Consider the following 24,152-nt stretch of genomic DNA (forward strand, 5'->3'; position numbering starts at 1 on the left):
CCCTGTATCGTTAATATTGTACTTTATAAATTTATAAAACATACTGTTGCACTACTGTGCAGTGTAGGTAATGATTATTTTTACTTTCTTTGTATGTTAAATACGGACACCATAAGATTTTGTTATTTTATTTATTTTCAGGGTGGATGCCTGGGATTTTCCACATTAGCGGGGACCCTACTTTAGCATGAATTTGGTTATCAGGGTAATTTCCATACATAGCTCATAAAATACCTTCATCACAACTCCACAGGTTTGTAGCTGACACCATACGTAGTAACAACTCTACTATTTTTTTAAGAAAGCCTACAAAGAATCTCCATCGTACCCAAACAGGTTTGCCCACCTCACCATAATACCCCAGCAGAACCCTCTACCGTACCTGCAGATGTCTGTCAACATCATAATTAATTCAGAGATCCTACAGACCTGTCTGAAAGAAATCCGCAGGCTGGCAGGATCTGGGACCAGTGACTCCGAAATCTCTGTCTACCCAGCAAACGAATGTAAGATAGCAGGGACCGAGTTAATATGATGTGTCCTTGACGCGATGAACCACTCATAGTTTACCTTCCCTTTTCTAATTCCCCTTTCCGTTGCCTGACAAGCGGTCCACAACAATTGCACCTCCACATGCACACCACTTACTGTTGGCGGGGCGCGGGCAGTTCAGGCGGAAGAAGTGGTTGTTGCCCCACACGATGCGATCTCCGTGACGTACCCGGTGACGCTCCGTCACGACCGAGCCGTTGACGCACGTCCTGCAACATCACACGAGCCACACATTAGGCAACAGTTCACATCACATCTTCTATTCGCTCACTGCACGAACCTGTCAACTGCCTTGTCACGCACACAGACGGGGGCTGTCACGTGACACCACGCAGCTCTCTATAGTCGCACCACAAGGTTCATGAGTGTCACACGTCACACTGCTCCCAGTGTCACGTCATCAAGCTCATACATGTTTCATATCACCTCAAAGGTCACAGGTCACATTAAAAACTTCATAAATGTCTCGTTAAAATCATGACTGTAACAGATGTCGGAGGTATATCTCTGGATTGCTGGCTGTCTGCCGGGACCAAACCCTAACCTCTCGCGAAGCTGTAGGCTGTCAGGTCTCGGCGAACCATTTAACAGTTTAATATCTACAATCGCAATAGGCTTGCAATCTATTTATTACTTCTTTACTTTTGTTTCCTTTCTAATTTGTAAAAAGTCATCGACCTCCACTTCCTTCAACTTCAAGCCTGAAAACACAACAGACTGGTCTCGCCGTTTCCTCACGTGAGATCGTGTTTCACACGTGTCCCACACGTGCAGTCTGTCTCGTTGTCCGCAATTGGATCTGCGTCATGTGATACCCAAACACATCCGACACGACCGCTATCGTTTTCTGTGTCGTTAGCGAGGGAAAGCATGAAACCGCAGATCACATGTAATGGTATTATTATTATTTTAACCCTGTGTACGTGCAAACTACGTCGTTTGAGTTGGCCAGGGAGCCAGCTGGATAAGTTAACCTGACAGGTAAAATAACTCCTGATTCATGAGCCAGAAAGTAGGTGAAGATATCTAACCGACCGGCATAGCTAGGATTACCGAAAATGAAGCTCATGCACATGGATTATTCGTTCAAAATGTGGTCGGAGGCGGGTGGAGGATTTGTGTTAGGGTTAACAGGCCCAACCACTCTGTTGACCCCTGTTCAGAAGTACTACGAGGGTCACATCTGTCAATGCTGTGAATGCGCAATAGTCGACCCACCTAGTACAGGCTTTTCTTTCATCAATTTTGTTAGAAAACAATTTAAGCTGACAGTTCATGTCCATATTGACAACCACACATCAGTCAACGCTGGGCAGATCGACATTCCGCGCGTGTTAACCGAAAACAAAAGTTTCATCGCTGAGACTTGTTGAGTGAAGGCAGCAGTCCATTAGACATCCACTTGCATGATTCTCAAGGCAAACATACATTCGCCTCATTATATTCCAGACTGTCGCCACACTTCTGACCAAGCTCATATTTACAGTCTCTTGGATGTTGGTTTCAGTGTTAAATGTTCTGATGTCAGTAAGAGTGTGAGTATCGAGGCCAAGTATTTTCTGTGTTTTATGCGGCCGATGTGGCATTCATATTTAGCTTGTGCTACGCGTGATTAAGGAGTGATTAGTGTTCAGTGGTCAATCACTTGCACTGTTACATCTCTATCATAATGTCAAGGGTTAACCATCAACACCATTATGCCATATTACATCAAACGAGTCTCACAATGGACTCTTCAAACAACTACATCCGGAAAACTGACTGACAGCAGTGGTGGCCAGAAAATTTGACGTTGCACCAGTTGAAGGAATCACAGAATCAAAGAACGGATTCATGCTGGAAACCAAGAGCGCGGCCGGAGATGTTTCACGAGGATCAGAACATCCGTTCTAGTGAACACCACTCACCCCTTCCAGTCCACCCCTTACCCACTGCTGGTTATCTGGCGGCTGCGAGGGGAAAAAACAAGGACTGCAGCATCGTGATGCCTTAATGCCAGACAGTGTAGACGACTCGTCTATTAGAAGCTGACCTCTGGCGTAACGCAGTGCAGCATGGGACTCATTACTGTACAATAAGAAACTAGACACCCTGGTATCAGGCGCACTCCGGAAATACACGCTTTTATCCAATAGAAAAAGGCCGGAGGTTCGTGTCATTGGAGCGCCGGGAGATGCCGGGAACAGTGAACATGACGCACAAACCCGCCCCGCGACGAGTGACGCTGACGTCACGGCACTTAAAGGTCACCGCGTGCTGACCCAAGCCACCCTCGGGTTAACTGAGACTACGCACAGACGCTGTGAGCTAAAAGAGATGATGCCCTAGGCCGAGGTCAGCAGCTCGGCATAAGAGTGTGAACACGAAACTGCGCATGCCCGTCGGTGGGATTGTCGGCATCCGCTTTAATGAACCAATCAGAAACGCTCAAGGGCGGATGCATGTCACAAGAGAATAAGAGAGGGTTTGTTTTTTAATGGAAGACGGGTAAAGGGTGCAGGTCATCTGGTCGGCAACAACATGCACGACCTGAGAAGCCTGGACGCGAGGTCAGTGAAGGAAACGTGTGGACTGCGCGTGAGTGTACGACTGCGGCTGTGCAAAGGCCTTCACCTCTACGAGCAGACACCTCAGCATACTTTATTGAACGGTTCTGGGAATATGAAACTTCCAAATGGACACTTCCCCTCCCAAAAGAAGTAAAACAGAGGGGTAGGGATTTGGGTAAATTTGCTTACAAAAATTCTTCTCTTTAATTTTCTGCAGCAATGCTTTTCCATCGCCTCAAAGACTGAGCAGCCCACCGCCAGTGTGAGAGAGATTTTTTGTTTGGTGTGATTGTGTGCGCGTGCGTGCCTTCCCTGGTGTGCGTTGCATTTTGCTAAAACAAGCATCGTATTATCGCCCGAACTCCAACCTCCTCGCTCGGTGTGGTGCTGATGGTGCCGACCTTGACCGCGTAGTCCGTTAATCAATGCCAGCACCAACAACAAGTGAGTCACAGAGCGAGCTCTGCGCATGCACGGCCAGGGGCCATGTGTAAGGTCTGCCTCATACGGCTTGACTAATCGGACAGTCCGCTACGAATCTTTCGGGCCAAAGACTTTCCAACGACTTTTCGCTGCGTAGGAAAGGTAATGATGGATGTATTCTAAATAAATGTTCAAAACAAATATGACTCCAGTGTCTTCTTCACATTTTTGTACTTGCAGATGTCCATGGCCATGCTCCCTTTCACGACTGCAAACTGCGCTTGAAATGACTTCAACAGGGGCACATGTTATAGGACTGTGTTAGTGCACAAACAGATTTTACATTTTCCACGAAATAAAGATGATGTTGCTCTGTTGGCTGGCTGGCTGGCTGGGCTGAAAATATTGGCGATGCCTTGTGGCAAGAGATAATAAGTTGAGACTGTAATGTTTAAAAAGCTACACTGGCTTCCGGTCAGACCACGCCATCGACAGACATATATATTCTTGTCAGACGCACAACGGACACGCTAACGGCTTTGTCAAGACGTCTTGGTCTTATTCTTTCACAAAAAAAATCTCTACCCCTAGGTGGCGCTGTCTGTCTCCCTCATCCTCCTGTCAAGAGCGCTTAGCGGCCGACAGACGTAGACGCCCCCTTCATTACAAGCCTTTGTTCTGACAGCTCTCCTGCGACCAGAGGACCTCCGCTGTTCTGACCGATGACAACATATTCTGGGTACACGAGCTCGTGCTGACTAGATTCTCATTTAAAGTCTAGTGCGGTGTAAGTTTTTTTTTTTTTTAACATCTTTAAAATTGTAAGATGCTATTTTTTCATAATCTGTTTCATTAATGTTCCACACACACAGAGGAAAGCGGGAGAGAAAGGGAATGGGGTATTAGACAGAGGAAAAAGAACCAAAGGCAGAGAGAGAGAAAGAATGGGTGGAAGCGGAAGGAGAAAGTGAACAAAAGGAGTGATGGGAAACTGACGGAAGCAGACCCGACCTGGCGCCCTCTAGCGGGGTGACGAAGACATCGTGGTTCTCGAGGTCGACAATGGCGTGTTCCGGCATGATGCCCAGGCCGCTGAGCTGGATGTCCTGCTGTGTCTGGGCATTGGGGCGGCCCACCAGCGTGTGTTCCTGCACACAAACGTCACCAGAACGTCACAGTACATGTATGTCACCAAAATGTCACAATTCCCTGAACTCTATTACTGCACACAAACAACACAACACAGTAGCTGGAATCAGTTCCTGTAAACATCATATCATCAAATGATTCTGCGCACCAGGTGAGGTCACCGCGATGTCACACTATATCATTTTCAGTGCAGTTTTAAAAACAATATTAACGATCAACACTATTTCATTATAAAATATCTATTTAACATAGTTAAAAAGATTATTCATTATTACTCATGCTTGTCACCCTCTATTGACATGATGACCAGTCAGCATACTAATCTTTAACTGCTCGCACTTCCATTCCCACCAGCAGAAGAAACATTTTTTATGTGTGATGATACAATATTTACAATACGAAGGAGAAAGAATTTCAACCTAGCCCTGGCCAAGAAGGAAAAAAAAAAACAACAGAAATATTGGCTACTGGGCACAAGCAGGAAAGAAACAAAGTGTCCATGGCCTTTATTCTCGACACGCCATTCCCAAACCTTCCAAACGACCTTGACCCTTACAAGGAACCCGGATTAGCTGTCGGCACGGTGTAGGTCGATGAACTGGTCCCAGAAAGACCTCGGCGAAGCGAGATTATTTGAAGACAACTGCTCTCCCTCCTCCTTCTGCCAGAGAAAGAAGTGGCGGGTAGAACGGTGCAGACCAAGGAAGGGAGAGAAAGAGAGATGTTGGCATTGGAGGGGAAAGTGGGGAACATGTCTCTTACACCGAACTAGCAGGCAGACTGTCTCACATAAGCAGGTGCCACGTGCGGAGAAAGAAAAACATGCCTGAGATGTCAAAGAGACTAGGAGATGAAGGTTGACCAACGAAAAAAACTTCCCGTGATAGATGATGAGAGACAGAGAGACAGAGAGAGAGAGCGGCAAGCCTCCAAAACCGACATCGGCAAAGTTTACCAATTTTCTGCTGCTGTGGAAGGAGAAATCTACAAAACTCAATTCACAAAACTGACGGAAGCAGCCAAAGTGAAGTTTGTTAATCAAGTTGTCAGTGGACTCCAACACTTACAAAGGCAAGACAGACAGACGAACACAGACCGCGCGCAAGCCGACCATACGATAGTTGAGCATGAACCAACCACACAGCCATCAAGTACAGTGAGTTTCCTGTCAGGAAGTTCCAGACACAGGTTGTCTAAGATGTAACTATGTTCGGTAAACACATTGTATGGCTGTCATGTGAGACTGAGACTGTAAAAGCACGGCGAAATCGAACCGCCATGGTTGAAGTCTTGACCTCGGCTCTGTTGTTCTGGCCGCCACGTGTCTTCACAGACCAAGCTACACTCTGAGTCAACAACGGCCGTCACACGCCTGCAGCAATCATTTTTTTTTAACTTAATATCTTTTATTCTTTCGCTGGGAGCCTCGAAAATATCCATAATTTGCAGCAATTTATAATTCGTTGACTGCGACAGGCCAAAAGATGTTTACAAGTGGAAATCTTTTTTTTTCTAACTGGTCACGTGACAGTACAAACCCGACGTTTCCTTAATCACATGGAGCAGGGATACTGTGACATGTGATCGAATGTTGGACCCGCATCTGTCATCCTTAGTTCCAGACCTTTTCACACTCGGGAACTGCTGTCGTTGGACATTTGTTATTGCTGCAGCAGTTGATCCTGCACCTGCCTTGGCGCATGCGTGTGCATTGGTGCGTTGGTGCGTGCGTGCGTGGGTTGGTGCATGTATGCGTGCGATCTCTCCCTGAAACCACCGTCTGCTGTTGTGAAGAACAGGTCGATCGAGGCTTGACGATCAAACCTGTCAGGCCAAAATGGCTTCACGTTATGCTTTGCAAAGCAAAAGTTTTTTCCCTCAACATTCAAAATGTGATCGCCTCCTTCAATTTTAAAACACAGCTGCGTTTAATTTTTTTAAAGCACAGCTGCACATGTAATTTTTAGCTTCGGAACATGGCAGGTGAAGTGAATTACACGGTGCCTTAGGTAAAGAAATAAGCGCACGCGCGCGCGCGCACACACACACACTTACATATTTTTAAAATACATATACACGCTTACTCTTTTTATCTCTCATGGGAAACAGAAACATTAAGGACAACCCGAGTTTTATATCCGCAAACTCCACGACCTGAACTATTTGTCCTCTTATAAATTAGATGTCAACCTCACACTCCTTTCAAAGCTAACTAATCAATTGATGGCGAGCTGCAGGCTCCTCCCTTCCCTGGTCTACCCCTTCCTGTAAAGTTCTCCCACATTTCATGCTTACCCCAGTTTACAGTTACAGCCCCCAGGCCTCAGCTAGCTTCGGCATAGGAAGTCCGAGATAGCCATGAATCGGAAGGAAGTCGCGAGCAAACAGTCCAAGACATTCCATCATGTTTCGTATTTACATCCGGTAGCAGCTCCAGCCCTCGGGAATGTTCTAGTTGCATTTTGTGTATTTCCCTAGACCTGTATATTGTGTACTTCATGTTACAGCTATGGCCCCATGGAGAGCCCTGGTTATATACACCCATCTTAAATTAATGGATGGCCCCTGGCTGGCTCTGCTTGAAGCTGGCACGCCGCCATATTGGAACTCGTGAGGTGATGTTGAGCCAGCATTAGGAATGTTTGTCAGTGAAGTTTCGCACTTTTTGTGCTGTCAACGATGCTTGCCTTTTAATGTCTTCAACTGTCGTAGTTCTTTTATTTTAAAAGTGAGCATCTTGATGTCACATCTGTTTATGTTTCCATCCTGACATTACCAGTGGTAACATACGGGTGGCGGTGACTTCAGTAAGTTCTGTTGTGGCAAGAAGAGAGGATATCCGGTTGTTTTAGGTCAATGCGGTTATAGTTAAGACTTGTGTATATACGTCCGCTTATCGCCATCTCTAAAGTCTGTTTATAATTCACAGATGGCAAAAGTAAACACGTAAAGCCTTTTTTTTTAAACTGGACGAAAATGGACAAACATTCGACCATGTTTGGTGAATTTTTTACCTTTAGGTAAAACCTTTCTAAACTTAGGTCAAATGTTTATACAATCCCGTCATGTAAACACTTTGCCAAACGTGGTCACGTGTTCATAGAACTGTCATGTAAACATTTGCCAAAACGTGGTCAACGTTTATGAAACCGTCATGTAAACACTCTGCCAAACATGGTCACGTGTTTTCCGTACCCGTCCATTTAAGCAGGGTGCTAAAATTAAGCATCTTGTTCGTATGTGACGATGACAGAGACTGACAAGAAAAAATTCCTTGAAGAAATCCATACTTCACAAGATGTGTTCAGTTAAGAAGGGCAGACAGGGCGACATACATCAACAGTCGCAGCTCGTCGCTGTGCACGTGCAATACTCGAGGGTTTCGTCTCTCTGCGAGAGCACCACTGCGCATGCGTGCCTCATCGCTCACGTAGGGTCGGTTTCCCGACGCTGTCGCCGTCAACATTTAGTCCCCATTATTTCCCGTGCAACAACTACATGTTCAGCTCACTTCCTCTCATAGCTTGTTTGCACGAACATTTTTGCAGGCCGCGTAGAATTTTTTTTTTGTCAAAGAAAAAAAATAGGTCAAGGACCCATGTCACATGATAAAATAAATGGAGATCTGACGCCTGGGAGCACGCTACTTCTTGTCCAATATAAGAGGAAATAATACACTAACTTTATCGTCGTTAAAGTTATATGTCACAAGCCACAACAGTCTGAAATAATAACTGTAATTATGTATTTAGAAGATGGTTTTAGATATAGACTTTCTACTGATGAGTTGTGGCTTGACCTAGAAACACAAAGGAGATGCATTTGTAACTGGTTTATTTTCTATTATGACCTAATTTTATGTGTATTGTAAGCTTTTATATAGATATAGAAAGATACTCAAAGAAAAAAAAAAGACAAGAGTGCCATGCTTAGTCATTATCAGTAATTTTTTTTTAAATTGAACGCAATGGCTTCCATAACCGATAACAATCAAGATTTGTAAAATGCTCTAATAAACAGGGAAGTTATTTGACAAAGTCCCTACACGTGATCGATTTAAGGTCTTTGTGAAAATTTGTTAGAGTTTTAAAGACTATATAAGGACTACTTCGTTTGCCAATCTCTGACACCATGGTAGGCTGCCAGGGTCTGTATCGCTTGTAAACCATGCAGGAGGGAACAGGGATGTATGCGTGCCGCGAGAGAATAAGAACGAGACGTTTATGCTCATCACTTGTCAGGCTCAAGAAGTAAGAGCAAGAATGATGAGGTGCTTACATCACCAGAAGCAGGAGAGAGGATGAAAGCTTTTCAATCACCTCCAGAATTTTTACGAGCAGTGAGAAGGGTAGACAAGGTGGACAAAGGTGAAAGTTCAAGACGAAGATGACGATGACACTTTGGAACAGATAACTGACATCGTACATGTGTCTCCAGAGCCTTTAACTAAGACTTCAAGTAAAACGTTTGAAGGTGTAGTCTGATATTTATTTTTCTGATGGCTCAGCACAAGATACTATTTTTAAAATCTGGGTTAATACTCGTTCCGTCAGGATTGTACATGGATGTTGGTGAAATGCCACGGCCAATGGAAGAACTGGGAAACGTCACTAGTTCGAGATCTTTCTGTACAAAGTGATGCTTGTATGCGTGTGTCGAGAACTGAAGAGGTTATCTGCCCACATTTTGAGAAAGAGTATCTTTGCACTGATCTTTAACCAGTTCTTAGGAAACAAAATGCTGCCACTAGACTTTTAGCTAAACTTTTTTTTTTTTTACTCTTTACATCTCTTTCGTTAGTACAGATGAGGATCAGGAAGAACTCCTGTTGTCGAGAAGCATTCAACAAAATCGAGTTGTCTCGGGTTTGACTTAATTCGTGATTGTGTAAGTCTGGTAAGTTATTTTGGATACAAGAAGTCATTAAGTTTTATTCTCTTTTTTTAGCATTTACATGGCTTGTCTTGAAAATTTTTACCTCTGGAGATTATAAAACAGTTCTGTAACAAACAAAAGATTAAGACTAAGCATTTAGCGACCGTCTCGGATTCTACTGATGGGATAGGTCAATATGCCAGGAACACTTGCCATAAAAATGGATAAATCATAAAAGAAATTAGCTAGAGACGACTAGCAAATGACTTCTCAAAAACATAACAACTAAGCGAAAGTGAAGTATGTAGTTTAGCAAAAGTACAAGCTAACTAAGACGTGCACAAGGCACAAGACGGATGGTCAACCCGGACTGAAGACAAACCAGCCTGGAGAAAGTATTTCGCTAGACCAGCAAACCTGAAAAACTGCCAAAACATATCGCAAGTACCCCCCAAACTCCACACTCATCTCTCCAAATCCCCTTGACCGGCTTCTGCCACCAAGAAAAGAGTTGCTGCCCCTTTTTCCTCTTCCTTCCTTTCCCCGGATGAGTACAGTCACCTTCCTCCTGACTGATTAGAGTCAGAGAACTATTTTTATTCTGTCACCTCCCTGTCCTCCTTCCTCGCAGCAAACACGGTTTATCCAGCCGCTTAACTTATTGATCTTGGAGCTGCTTTTACTAAACGCTCTCGGCAACCCTCCACCACCGTCTTGCTGGAACATTCTCCAGCCCGCATCAGCAGTGCCAACAGATGCGTGTATGCTCTGGAGAGGATTCGCTTCCAGCCGCCAGAGGACTTCATTCCTCAGTTATAGATTTTAATCTTTTGAGACATTTTCTTTCCCCATCTCTCTCTCTGAAACTGCTTTTTTGTCCCGCGGCCTAGTCTTAGTGCTAGGGTCTAGCCCCTGAAATCAAGTTTCGAAATGTGTTTAGCCACCACACGGAGAAATTGTAAAATTTAACAAAATAAAAAAAATAGCCACTAAGTAACTCATTAAATATACACAGTGAAAGAAGTAAAAAAGAAAAAAGTCTTTTCAAACGAAAACCGGGCATTTTTTTTTATGCTATTGAGAATTAATGCTAGGAGTGTGTGAGTGTTTGAGAGAGTAAAGGAAGTGTTAAAGGAATAATAGCATGCCTGTGTCTTCTGCTTGAGGGCGCATGCGCCAGGGAGAAACAAGATGACAGAAAAGCATTTTTTTCTCGTCTATAAATGTGTAACACGACCCTTCCTGTCTGCCGAAGCAGACTGAAATAAATGTATTCACAGGTTTAGAACTCGCCAGGACCCCAATGACGAGGGTTAGAACCCAACCTCCATCTCCGGACCCAGTGTCTGGAATGGTTTGTCATCATCATCCTGCACCAGTACGAACTTTGGTGTTTTCATGCCTACCTGGCAAACTTTCCTTTTCCATGCGTTGCTGGTGGGTTTTTCTCTTTTTTCCACCTTCCATACCTTTTGTGTGCGAGTGTGTTTCGTGTGAGCGCCTTTTAGCGGGTATGTGGACGTGTGTGTGTATGTGTGTGAGAGAGATATTATCACCCAACTGTTTATGTCAACGTGTGTGTATGTGTGTGTGGAGAGATATTATCACCCAACTGTTTATGTCAACTCTCGTTAAGCTCGTTGCCGGCAGGGAAATGCGCTACACCAATGCTTTTATTATCATCACACTTAAGTCCCGTAAGGCTCTTGCTTAACGCCGGCACGATCAAACAGGGTTTAAAACAAGGCTATAAACTGCAGGCCATCGCCCGACCAATCACAAGCTAGCCAGGTCCACGTGACCCTCTGATGGCTGGGTGTCCCGTTGATCACCAAGAGCTGAAGGAACACGTTGCTCCCACCCACCACCGTCCCCCACACTAGCGTTGCACGTTTTAGCGCGTGGCGAGTGTTTAATCTGCGCTGATGTGTGGATGGACACATTCATCAATATTGTAACAGGCCCACAGGACGTGCATCCTCATAAGCTCTGAGGTCTGGCATGCGTGACAAGTGGTACAGTCAACATGTCCTAGCGCCCCCACCCACCTAAAAAAAAAAAATGTAAACCAAAAAAAAAAACAACAACAAAAAATCCATTCCAAGAGTTCAGTGCTGGTAGAAAACATGACATTATTTTTTTAATTATGTAATCGCTTTCCTTTTCTTTTCCTGTTATCAAATCGTGGCGCACCGATCAAAGCCCAACCAATGGTTCCACAAACATCGCTGTTTCAATTTCGTTTTCATTGTTTTGTTTTTGTTCTCGTTTATATTTATTAGGGGATTTTTTTTAATAACGTGGACAAAGCGAGCGTTTAATGAAATTCATTACACAGCTGACGAGTAAACCATTTTTTAAAAAATTAAATACAGTCACGTGCTTTTTAAAGATTCGGAAAGACACTGCAACTGAGCGAATAGGTGAATACATAGTCTGCATAGTCACTATCTTGCTCCGACAAAGACCACCCAACACACACACCCACTACCCCCTTCAGCTAACCACTTAATGGTCTGGCTTGTCTCCACACAAGAAAAGGTTTGAACCTGATATCACCAGCGGCAGAGAGAGCAGTCAGGTTACATACACCACGGCGGTAACAATGATGGCGAGGGTTATGGCAATGAGGGTGACGATGTTAGCATTACGTGTCACGTGATCTTTCCTGCCCAAATAATCTGTTTTGTCAGCTTTGGGCGGACGATACCCAATCGTCTGCTCCTGTTGAAGATGAATCTCAAAGAAGCCGTTTAAGTACATTGCAAGGAGAAAGTAAATCCGTTGAGTAGTATATTAGCTCTTGAAGGATTTATTTCGGATGAAAGTGCGACGAGACCATTTCTTCTTACCGTTATGAAGCGTCCTGGGAGTATTTTTCAAGTTCCTTCGTGACAGCTCATCGATTAAGAGCAGTCACGTGAGTGATTTGCGTGGTACTGACATTGCAGGAAAGTTGTTACAGAAATGATCGAAGTGCTTCAACAGAGGTCGCTGCTGTGATCTCACCGAACAATGGAGAGTAGGGTATGGCTCTGTACTGACCTTAATGAATCGGGTGATTTTATTATTTATTATTTTTTTTTTTTTTGCATAGGTTAAAATTAGGCCATAGCTTTCTAAAGTCACGTGGCTAAATTAGAAGCTCCGTTTAATAGTGTAGCTCGCTAAATGAATACAGCGTCGAGGGCTATTCCTCGCCACAATATTATTATCTGATTAGACTGGCTCAACACAACGCACGAGGTAAGTCCTTGCTGCTTGCCACACTTTTAGGCTGTGAATATCCGGACAGAAGGACCTCAGACATATTCAGACACAATGTAGTTTGTCATGGCGCCGGCCCCTGTAACGATATTCCTTTCGCCTGTTGCTCAACCCCGTCGGTGATAATGGAAAGCAACCAAGCCCTCGGACTTGCAGCCGCTAACGAGATCAACATCTAGTCATCTTCTTCCTGGGCCGCCTGTGGGCCCCGCGGTTATTAAACGTGAATGGAATCTGACAACCAAAGATAGGGACATCGTAGTTTGGTCTTGAAGTGCAGCAAGACAGCGGTTGTGGGGGGTGACGTGGGGAGAAGGAGGAGGGGGAGAAGACGAAAGAGATGATAACTGAAGCTATATCCCTGGTGTCATGGATTGTATTGCAGCGCCACCAAGCACACTGACCGTTAGAGGGAAAAAGTTCATCCTGTCTTCTGGTCGCGGTGCGTGGGACATATAATCAGCGCACAACTGTTGGCAGACAACCAGACATCTGCTCGTAGACAGCCAGCCATCTGTTTACAGACAACGACCAGCCATCTGTCTATCGACAACGACCAATCATCTGTTTACAAACAACAACCAGCCACCTGTTTGCAAACAACGACCATCTGTTTGCAGACCATCTGTCCACAGCGAACGCGCGGAAAGGTTGCCGTCTAATCTTAGGGAGAAACTGCTCGTTAGACCTGACCTCGTCAAAGCTTCCCCTTTGTGGGTCAGTTCCATGCACTATCATTATTATCCACCCTTTTTTCCCACTGACAAAAAAAAACCCCAAAAACAACAAACAAAAAAACCAACAAAAAAAAAAACAAGAACAAAAAAACCAAAAAAAAAAAAAACCAAACAAACTTATGAACGGGATTTCTGAGACAAACTACGAACTCTCATGCACGCATGTTCGACCAGTAACACAACACGAGGAGCGGACTTCACGATCAAAGACTACCCTCATGCAGCGCGGTGGACAGACGGTAATGCCAGCCACCCGGTCACAATCAGCAAACGACTGGCAGCGCTGCCCACAACCCCACAACTCTCTCCCCAACAAACCCAACCTCCACCTCGCCATCACTTGTGGTCTCGTGGCACGTGCCACGCTGTCCTCGCTTGGTCTTCTAGACAATGAATCACTCGAAGAAAATCTGGAGCTATGCTGCTTCTCCAGCCCTTCCATCTCCCTTGCTCGCGGAATACGAACGCTCAAGCCTGTCGAGGGAGAGAGAGATAGTATCAACAAAAAAAAAAGAAAAAAATGGGACACGCACAGCCATATTAATAATTGAAGCTTAAGCCTGTCGTGTAGACCATCTTGCCGGGGGTCGAAATTTCTCGACGCACGGGTTTCACGTGAGTGCGATGACCGTATCGGTGAGGCACTTATTACAAGATGACCCAGCCATAAGCTCTCGTCGAGACGAGACTGTGTCGGAACAAAAAACGCACCAAAAAACCCTCGTCAGGGTCAGAGGTCGTATGCACGTTTGTACGCACCATCATCCAACATTAAAAAAAAAAAAAAACATTTATTAGATTTGAGTGAGTAAACAGGAATTTTTATGATCGTTGAAGACGGTCCATAAACCAAGCTTTGCTCGGCGAAGATCAAAACTGTCGAGGGAAAAAAAAAAAGAATCTGTGCGAGTTTGTGGATGCGCGCGAGGCTGATTTTTGTGATGGGTGTGCAAAGATCTGCTTACAATGTCATGTTTCCTTGCAGCAAAAATAGTTGTGGTAATGAAAACGGAAATTGGCTTCGGACAAGGCAGAAAAAACGTAGAAAATGAGTGAGAATGAAGGGAAAGAAAGAGGGACAGAACTGAAAAGGACATAATGGATCGGTAAAACCAATTAACAAAGATGTGGAGGGGTTAGGAAACGTGTGTGTGGGGAGGTAGGGGGATGGTGATTTGCGACCAAGCCAGAAGCCAAGGCTATATCACGGCAAGCAGACGGCTCTGTAAACAGGTGACACAGACAGAGGAAGAAAATCGTGCCTGTGACGAGATTTGAACCCACGACAGCCAATCCTCACTGTATCAGTGACCGGCGCTAGCGGACTGTCCGGGCAAGTGAAGACAAAACCTCGGAAAATATAAAGACCCCGTTTTGTACACCTTTAACTTAGGGTTGAAGAACCAATCACCAAGCTTGCCAAAAAAAAAGAAAAAAAAAAAAAGAAAAAAGGTGGGGGAAAAAAAAAAAATCTGTTCCTGAAGTAAACGCTTTTCCTAATCCCCTCGAGCGTGGAACATCCCCTGCAAGACACACGTACAAGGAAGCCTCCACCGTGCAAAGTCTCCGCCCCAGACAAAGGGGACAAAACACAAAAAAAGAAGAGATGGGGTGGAGGAGGCAGGGGCCCGCCTGATGTGCGGGGAGGAAACAAGGCCCTTAACAAGCGCTCGACAAGTGCGAGCACTCTAATGTATTGATCCCCGAGCGCCAGGTAACGGCAGTGAGGAAAGTGGTGAAACGAATTTAGCCAGGTGTTTTAGCGGCAACTTTATCAGTTATGCATGCATGCAGGCGCCATGTTCGTCAGGCGCCGAGGTGATGAGGTACCCGTCGATGAGGGGAGCCGCGCTAGCTCAGTTGTGGAGAAGAATTGTTGTTATGATAGCACTTCTCTTTGAAGATAAGGGACGCAGCGATGATCTTTTGATGCTTTTGGATGAAAGGGTGGGGAGGGTGAGGGTGATGAGGCGTTTTTAGCAGCCAAGCGACAACTTTAAGCTTAAATTAACTTTTGAAATAGTCTATCATGTTCAATGACATTCTGTGGCCTAGCTAAATTGTAAGTCTGAAGATTGTGGAAGAAAAACTTAGGAGACTCAATTTAACAAGGATTCAGTAAGAAAAAAAATATAAAGTGTAACAGAAGATTAGGAGGCTATGCAAGTGACATAGGCGGTCAAACAGTACCGTTTAATTCCTTTTTCATCCGCCTCTGCGCGCTGCCTCTTCCATCTCTTCCATCCTTTTACACCCGTTTCAGATAACTTTGCTATTTTTGTTATGGATTGTTCTACAATTCTCTTGTGTATTATATGTCTGCAAACATCCCATCGAATATTAATTTGACTGCCCAATCTCGTTGATGAGCTTCTGACCAACAAAAACCAAATTCCTTTGGGGAGTCCATGGTTTGTATGACCACCCCACACAATGTTATTGAGAAAGAAAAAAGAACTGATACTGCTGAAATGTCAACAGAGAAGAACCCTTGCTATTTCAACTAAAAGGGGTTGTGGGGCTAGCTAGAGGAAAACAAATTTAAGAGAAAAAAAAAAACATCTCAAGTTTGGCATCGTCTTCGTTTTGAGGATGTCTCGCGTGGTCTTGAGGTATTGAGAAGCAGCGGATTGCGACAAGACCGTCTCCTACCCCTCCTCACTGCTTCCATCCGCTGCAGGATCCAACCACACGCCATCCGCTTGAGTGGTGATCACCAGAGGCACATTAACCTCACACTGCAGGCCTCTCAGGACGCAGGGAAAATACAGCGTTCATAAATAACGGCTTTTCTTTCGTCTGAGTAGAGCCCTCGTGCGCAGTCGCCTCCACATCTCTTCCGGGCTGCGAACGCGAGGCAACGACTTTTCTAACCGTCACAGCGCACGGGGGGACAGAGCATGTATGATTATTCTGAATGTATTGAAAGAAGGTAGAGGAATAATTCTTTTGGAGCAGGCTAGTCCCCCTTCTGACGTAGCCCTCAAGATAAACGATCAGTGACAAACGATTTTCATGACCAACATGGCAGGTGGTGTCACGTGGTCAGAGATCCTCCCTCGACTCAACCTCTGTAGTGAGCATGCATCATAGTTACATTTAAATAGGGCGGATTCGTCTGCAAATATTATTAATATCACGCGTAGTTAAATGTAGATTTTGACAAAGGTTTCTTCCCTCCAAGAAACTGCGCCCGAAATCCTTATTATTGTGCACGTGCCCAATTTCAAATATAAGCAGCATATCACTTTCAACATTGTGGATTTTTTTTAACATAATGAGTGTTTGCTTTAAGTGGGAGGTATCTGCTTCGTCTGTAATGTGCAAGTGTGAGCGTCGTTCACTGTCAGCGTGGAGTTCAAAGGTCCAACATCTTCCTACTCCACTGCAGTAACATCAGGAACTCATAAACACAAACAAGTGGCTCAGGTGGTTGTATCCGTTCTCTTTCCCCAACTGCTCTTCTGGCCGGCCTGTCCCTCGTGTACACTGCATGTCGGAGGCTGCTAGCTCAGTCCCCCAGAGAGCCCTGCGCCCTCTTGGCTGTCCTCGTCCGCGGAACTGGTGTGACAAGATGGCAGTGGCGGCAGTCACAAGACAACACAAAATGCGACACCGCCGAACATCGTCACATGACCGACAAACACACCGAGACACAGAAAGGTCCTTTCTGCACGTGCAGCGCGCAATAAACAGTCTAAGCCCAGGCTCCGGCATCCAACCCTCCCGCCGTTTCTCACTTTCGTAAACAGCTCCGAGACCGAGCTGTGTGAGAGACCGGTTTATGGTGACATTAAAACTCGCCGATGCAGGAGGCGTGTGAGTGGATGGCAGGATGGGGTGGGGACAATTTTTTCTCCCCCTCTCTGATCCAGACATGCCAATTCTTCCCCAACTGCCCAGGGTCAGGGCCGCCTACCGTGAAAGGAGAGATGGCGGACATGCTGGTAGTCGCGGTGTAACGTGGCCTCTGAGACCTAATAAAGCGATAAAGTTCTTCTCCAGCCCTGACCTCCTACTCCTCTCTCTCTTTCAGGCGCTTCTGGCGAAAAAATGTTTAACCATCGCGAGAAGCTTGTTTTCTGCGCAACATCGCATTACTAGGGCCCCTGAATGTGTATTTTCACCGGGGCGGTGACCTTTCGGTTCTTGCGCACGTGCCGCCGTGATAAACGTCCATGGTGAGGACCGCGAGCACGCGCTACAACGTAATTATTATTATTTTTTAAATCGCACACACAAGCAATTTCGTTGTAGTTTCTATATTAAAATTAATATGTATTTTAATGTTGTCGCTATATATGTGTTAATTTTTTTTAAAGTGTTGGCATTCTATAGCAGGAACATCACAACAGGAACACCTTCCTTACCCTTAAAAAAAAAAAGGAGAAAGGTGTGAGGTGTTTTCGGACAGGTGATTAGGCCTCAAACAGGTAGCGCAAGTTTCACTGACAGGTGGTAAGGCGTTAGAAGTGTAGCACAAGGTAGGCAACAATGATAGGCAGCAATGTTCTGAGGAAAGTCGTTAAAAGAACTTCCGGTTGTGAAAGCCGTCGTCACGTAAAAGCAAAAGGTAAATCACCCCAAAGCAAAGGGAGTTAAGCTACGGGGAGACAAGGGATCTGAAACTCGTGCGAGAGGGATAAAAAGGAGAGAGGGTTGGGGGTGTGGGGAGGTTTTAGCTCAGAGCTCGGAACAGATTGTGCGGGGGAAAAGGAGGGAAACAGAATTAACGGTAGTGGGTACTTGATGAGCGGGGAGTACCCCGTTACTCTCGTGCTAGTCTGACAACACTACACACTGGTTGCTAGCCTGAGAGAATTAGACAATATTTGTACAAATAGTCAACACAGTTATAATACTGTAGTCTTAAAACATAAATAAACATTTCCAACAGTGGTCAGGTATTTAACAACAAACATATTACTGAGGGATCCGTTAACAGTAATAATACAACAATCCAATACATACCCTAATAAAACACGCCTCACAACCTCCTTCTCCTGAGAAAGATGTATGGACAGAGGCCTTTCTCCTACCAAACCCCATCAACTTGAAACAAATTACCCGTCAGCCTTTGTCACTCTGATACTTTTATCAACCTACCAAACTTTTCCGAACGACTTCACTGTGACCCCTGTCCTGACCCTGAGCGTGTACACTGTATGTCTGTAATTTACTTTGTGTATGAGTGCGTTTGTGTTGTAGAAGTGACCGTGTCTGTTATATGCAAATATGAGTTCATGGTTGTTAGTGATATTATCTGTATATGAAGTCTGTAAAGCGCTCTGAGCAAATCATTGGACAAGCGCTATATAAATTATTATTATTTTTATTCCTTATAGAATGTACGTCTTAAAACTCAATATTCTTATAACATTATAAAAATAAATGCGATATAAAGAAGTCTGAGTTATCCTCCGTGGACAACAACATCGTCTGACAGTCGGTCGTATAGGGTTTTTTTTTTTTTTTTAAATTTCCGGCCCATCTACGCGGTCACGAAACCTCCAGAGTCGACGCGTCTCCCCTTCGACCGGTCACCAAGTGTCAACAGATGGAAACAACAGTAAAAAAATAATACTATTATTATTTCCGATTTTAAATGCAGTGAACATCAAGTTGGCCTTCAAAGTTATCGATGTCATCGAACATCATCTTCATGTGCCTCTAGCGTGATGCTAGATGCCAGAGAGAGGCAAGGTCTCCACCAATCAACGTGTTGAAGCACTTGGAAGACACGAGAGGTTAAGGAATCGTGCTGGGTACAACAGGATTAGAACATGCCGGGGTAGGGAGGTGGATACCATACCTAAAGCTACAAGGCTACGTGTTACAACTTGCACGTGCATACACACACATAAACACTACGCGCGCGCGCACGAGAGAACGTTCCTGGTGATATCCAGTTGCTTTCAGAAAACTGTAAATAACCAAAGTTACAAAAAGACCGAAGCACAAATCTACATTTGTTTTAAACTTTCATCCTGTTTTACTTACTTTTCAAGTGGTGTGGGGTTTCTTAATGGCCTATCTCATTAAAAAGAGTGAGGCAGGGCTTGGCAATACATTCCATCCATCTAACCACACAGCGCACGCGAAAATTTACTAAAATCATTCAATCATTCAAATTCTGAAACATTACTCTGATGACATTTTGATGATCCGCCAGAGCGAAAATAAAGTGTATTAAGACTATATTTTCGTTCTCCTACATGCGACTAGACACCTCTATAGACAGACCTTTCATGCGCAATTAACGAGACACACTGCAGGCCCGAGGGCCCCCACGTGCCGTGCCTCTCACACCCAGTCATGCACACAGCGCACGCGCACTCACTTGACATGTCATCCACAATCCCAGGAATGAAGGACGAACCGGCTCCACATGGCGGACTACGGTATCCAAAACCACACTTGAATGATTTCACGAAACACTGTCAACACCAGTGTCCTACAAGACTTGCAGACTCCACGGAACCACACAACGCAATTTCCAGTTTCCTTCTTTTTTAAATACAACTGTCTTTCTTTCACTACTTCTTCTCCTGTATCTCTAGACACCTTCCAAACTCGCGTACTCCCCCAGCTCATATAACCCGGGTGCTCGTTGTCGGGTATCCTGTGGTCGACGAGTTACCTCCCCACCTGTGCCGTGTCACAAGACGCCACTGCAAGCGGCGGAAGGACGGCCGCTGGTGTCACGCACCTCCGCTACAGGCCGCCAGGAGGAATGGGAGGGGGGAGTGGGGTGGAGGGGAGGAGAGGATGCTGACCTCCAATGCCAGGCCGAAGGCGTGCAGCAGGCCGCGCGTGCTGCGAACGCCGCCTCCATGTGACCACCACAGCGCCGCAGCCTGCCGCCAGCTCTGTGCTCCCCCTCCATCTATCCCTCCCTTCTCTAGAAGCAGCCTTTCACCATCCCCTACCCCATCTTCTGCGACGTCCGTTTTTTTTTTTAATTTTTTTATTTTTTTACTTTTTTTTTTTTTACCCCGCAGCACGCGCCTTCTCCGTACTTTTTACCTTTTTCTTCGGCTAGTCGCGGCAGCGGGCGGCTGCTGCGGCATTTGGTGATGTTGCTGCTGCTGCAGTTGTGTGCTGTATCGATCTGTGACCCTCCTCCACCAATCACGCCGATCCTCCCGTCTCCCTTCACCCTTTCCTCGCACTTGGAACTCGAAGGACTGAAGAACGGGAGTGGGAGGAGGTGGGTGGGCGAAAAGACGGGTGGGGCGGGGGGAGAGTCTAGGAAGATTGTGCTGTTGGCTTACTTACTGCACGAGGTTGCATGGTGCAAAACCTACCACGTGCTAACCACTTCCCAGGAGTAAATACATCCCAGAACTTTGTCAACGTCTACCCAAGGCTGTGTAGGGGGGAGAGGGATAGCTCGATGTTAAGACACCATGGTGCCAGACTTTGTCTTATCGACTACCCGACCTTTCTAGACTGAACCACCCATGCATCGGATGTTAACGCAAGTCTTCCATTCTGAACCACCCGCGCAAGCCAACTAAGGTTCCCTGCTAGGCCACCGGCTTGTTTACTGTGACCTAGTAGACAATTCTACATTGTAAGACCCTCAGGTGAGACCAACAAGCTGAACCCTTCATAGTTGGGTACAAAATGATCATCCATGGACAAGGCAAGGAAGAAAAAAAAAAAACCGCCATACCCGAATCGTCACGCATACACACGACGACGACTGTCCCCAGGATAGACAGACCCTATCGGCCAGCACACACCCGTGGCACCGGAAGCACGCAGCACACGATTACCTGAGTCCGGACGCTAATCTCTCCATCCACCTGCCACCAGGTGTTTTCGTGTGCAATGATCTCCACGGTGCACCCGCCACCTCACCCTTTGTCGCAGAAAGTAAATCACGGAGATTTCTGCTCGAACCAATGAATGTGTCATCGCTATGCTCGGAAAACCGTCGCCACACTAACCCCTCACCCACCCATCCCCTGTCTGAACCACGTGATCGCACCGATGGTCGTAATACTCATTAGTTTTAATAACAGCATGGATGCCGGTAATATTGCTGCTGGCATCTGGCGTAACGGGTGGAGGGGCCAGCTTGGGAGCATTTGGTACATTTGGCTGTCTCTCCCAAGGCGAGTAACACTTGCGAGAGAAGGAAAGAACGGAAAAAAAGATATAAAACAACTGGATGAAGGTTTATGGTAGGAAAGGGGAATGAAGAGTAAGTTCCTATATACTCTGTGAGAGAGAGAGAGAGGGGCAAGCTCGTGCGTGCGTCCGTGTCACATTTAAAGATTCCTGAAAGAGCCAAAACAGGGAGACAACCCGAGACATACAGTGGCTTGTGTGATTGGTGTGGAAGGCCCTGGACATGCAGAAAAACCTTTCCACGCGCAAACACAGATTCTACAGAACAAGACACACCAGTGCCCCCTTAAAACATGGCGCTAATGACGACACTTCCGTCTGCTCGCTGGTTGATCAGGTGACGCCCTGGTGGGCTGTCTGGCTGTACATCACTACAAGCAGGGCAAGTCACTTACAGCCACATCCGCTTCCTGTCCGTGTACTCTCAGAGCTGATCAATACAGTTCAAGCTACGCAAGACTTTGGCCCCTGGAACTTTGGACCGTGCACCGCTTCTTACCAGCTGCACGTGCAGTGGTAAACAAAACAGTTTTTACCGACAAACTCTTTTCAACTACACACACAGACCTGCAAAAAAAACATTTTTCCTGTTTAAAACCACTTATCTGTTTGCCGTGACAAAAGTGAAAGATGTAGAGAGAGAGAGAAATAAGAAGGGAAGGGAGGAAGACCGGATGGACTGATGAAAAGAGTTGAACGCCCGGATGTAGAGATATGCCTGTGTGTGTGTGTGCAAACAGGCAGAATGGAACAAGATCACCGAGTGCATCCGACTCAAATCTCTTCCCTAATCACATTTATTCTGCGAAATTTGCATTTAGGGCCCACTGGTCCGGGGTTCATATCCCTTTGTGGGCGGCGTGCTAACTGGGAAAGAGATGCGGCCAGAGTTTATCATCGCTGTGCAAGAAATCTGTAGTCATTTATCGTGCAATCAAAACCACAATCATGTCTGTACCGTGGGAGACCATGCCGGAACTTGGTCAACACAAAACGAGTGCTGCAGACAGCTGCGACCGTAGGCATTCGAACGAGTGTTGTAAACAGCTGTGAGGTCAGAAAGATTTGACCTCAGAACTCTGCGCGAAACAAAGCGAGTCCCTCACACACACAAAGACATGGACTACCTGGGTTGGCCAAGAATGCTCCCATGATCAACCTAACCATCGACACCAACAGCAGCATAAGACCACGTTGGAATTATTCAGTTTAATGTTCTAAACCCACCTTCTCTCTTCCCACATCCATCCTCAGATTTCTTCCTCGTTGCGCGATCAAGTATATTTGCTTCAGTTCATGAGTTTGTTATCTAGACTGCGGGAGGATCGAGGGCGGGGTCACGTGACCACATGACGTCCACTACCGTGATCACTTCGAGGACGCCGTAATCAACTCCAATCGATCCATCAAGTGCACATCAGGCAACCGCATCCCCACTCGACTCGCCACCCGCAGCGTCACGTGTCTCCCATCCGTCTCCGGTATCGCCACACCGCCACCACCATCATCACCAAAATAAAAAAAAATTCAACTACAGCAAAATTTTACAAAAAAAAAAACACTAAAAATACTAAACAGCACCGTGCCAAAATCTTTATTTCTCTTACTCCTCCCTTCCCCGCATGAACAACGCTCCTTTCGCGCATGCGCAGGAATTCTTCTTTTGTCCTTCCTTCAGTGTAAAAGCAAGATTGTAAGTATACAGGGAAGTGAGCCAAGATAAGACAGGGATTTTCGTGTCCATTGTTAAGGGCGTGGAGGCCCCGAATATCATCATCACCATTAATAGCAGTATTACTACCACTGATCCCTTTTTGAACCCTGACATTGGCTGTGTTGCCGAAAAAAGACATCTGATCATATTTCTCTAGCGTCAGCCATCAGTCTGTCGTTATCCACCTTTGTCAGAAGCTCCGGGAGCTCAATCAGTCATCTGTCATTCGTCCTTTGGTACTGGTCGTTGGTGGGGAGCGCATGGATGGACGCGGCAGCTGACAGGGCCCGTCACTCTTGTCTATTGTGGGCGATAGTCAGCAGGTCCTGTACCGGACGACCAGTCGAAACTTTGACAGTCGTAAGGCAGTTCTTCATCTAGTCACCGCGGGAGTCGATTAGCTTGCAAGATGCCTTGAACGACAGTCTTCAACAGGGTGTCGTGACAAGTCACATGACCAAAGAACCTGCTTACGTATCTTGATTGTTGCAAGTATAGGTTTCTGGTGTCTTACGAGTGTGACAACTATGTTTCGTATAAATGTTGGTTTTATCTTCACCGGGGCGAAGCGAAGCGAAGCCGTTGCCCTAGGGCAATATGGGGACCGCAAGGAAAAGCGCCTCGTTTCCAAAATTATAAAGCGATGTATAGGCCTTGAAGATTTGTTGGGGGAACCCTGGAGCCATAGTTATAAAACGGTGACAAAGATGGCCTAAAGGGAAAAAACGCATAGAAAAATAAAGCAAT

The 24,152-nt window shown here is 45.7% G+C and overlaps 1 protein-coding gene across 13 annotated transcripts in view; it reads right to left on the reverse strand.

Moving 5' to 3' along the window:
• Positions 1-24,152, reverse strand: part of LOC112562789 (kinesin-like protein KIF13A) — a 153,089-nt gene that overhangs the window by 28,805 nt on the left and 100,132 nt on the right. For all 13 annotated transcript variants that reach the window (XR_003098927.1, XR_003098928.1, XR_003098926.1 and 10 more), the window contains exons 14-15: positions 4,536-4,672; positions 649-761 (exon numbers count right to left, since the gene is read on the reverse strand). Coding sequence is in view for 10 of the 13 variants with exons in the window: in XM_025236277.1 (XP_025092062.1) it covers positions 649-761; positions 4,536-4,672 (250 nt within the window). In the remaining 3 variants the exon portion in view is untranslated. The remainder of the gene's footprint in view (positions 1-648; positions 762-4,535; positions 4,673-24,152) is intronic.

Source organism: Pomacea canaliculata, linkage group LG4 (assembly GCF_003073045.1).
Source record: "Pomacea canaliculata isolate SZHN2017 linkage group LG4, ASM307304v1, whole genome shotgun sequence".
Taxonomy (NCBI): Eukaryota; Metazoa; Mollusca; class Gastropoda; order Architaenioglossa; family Ampullariidae; genus Pomacea; species Pomacea canaliculata.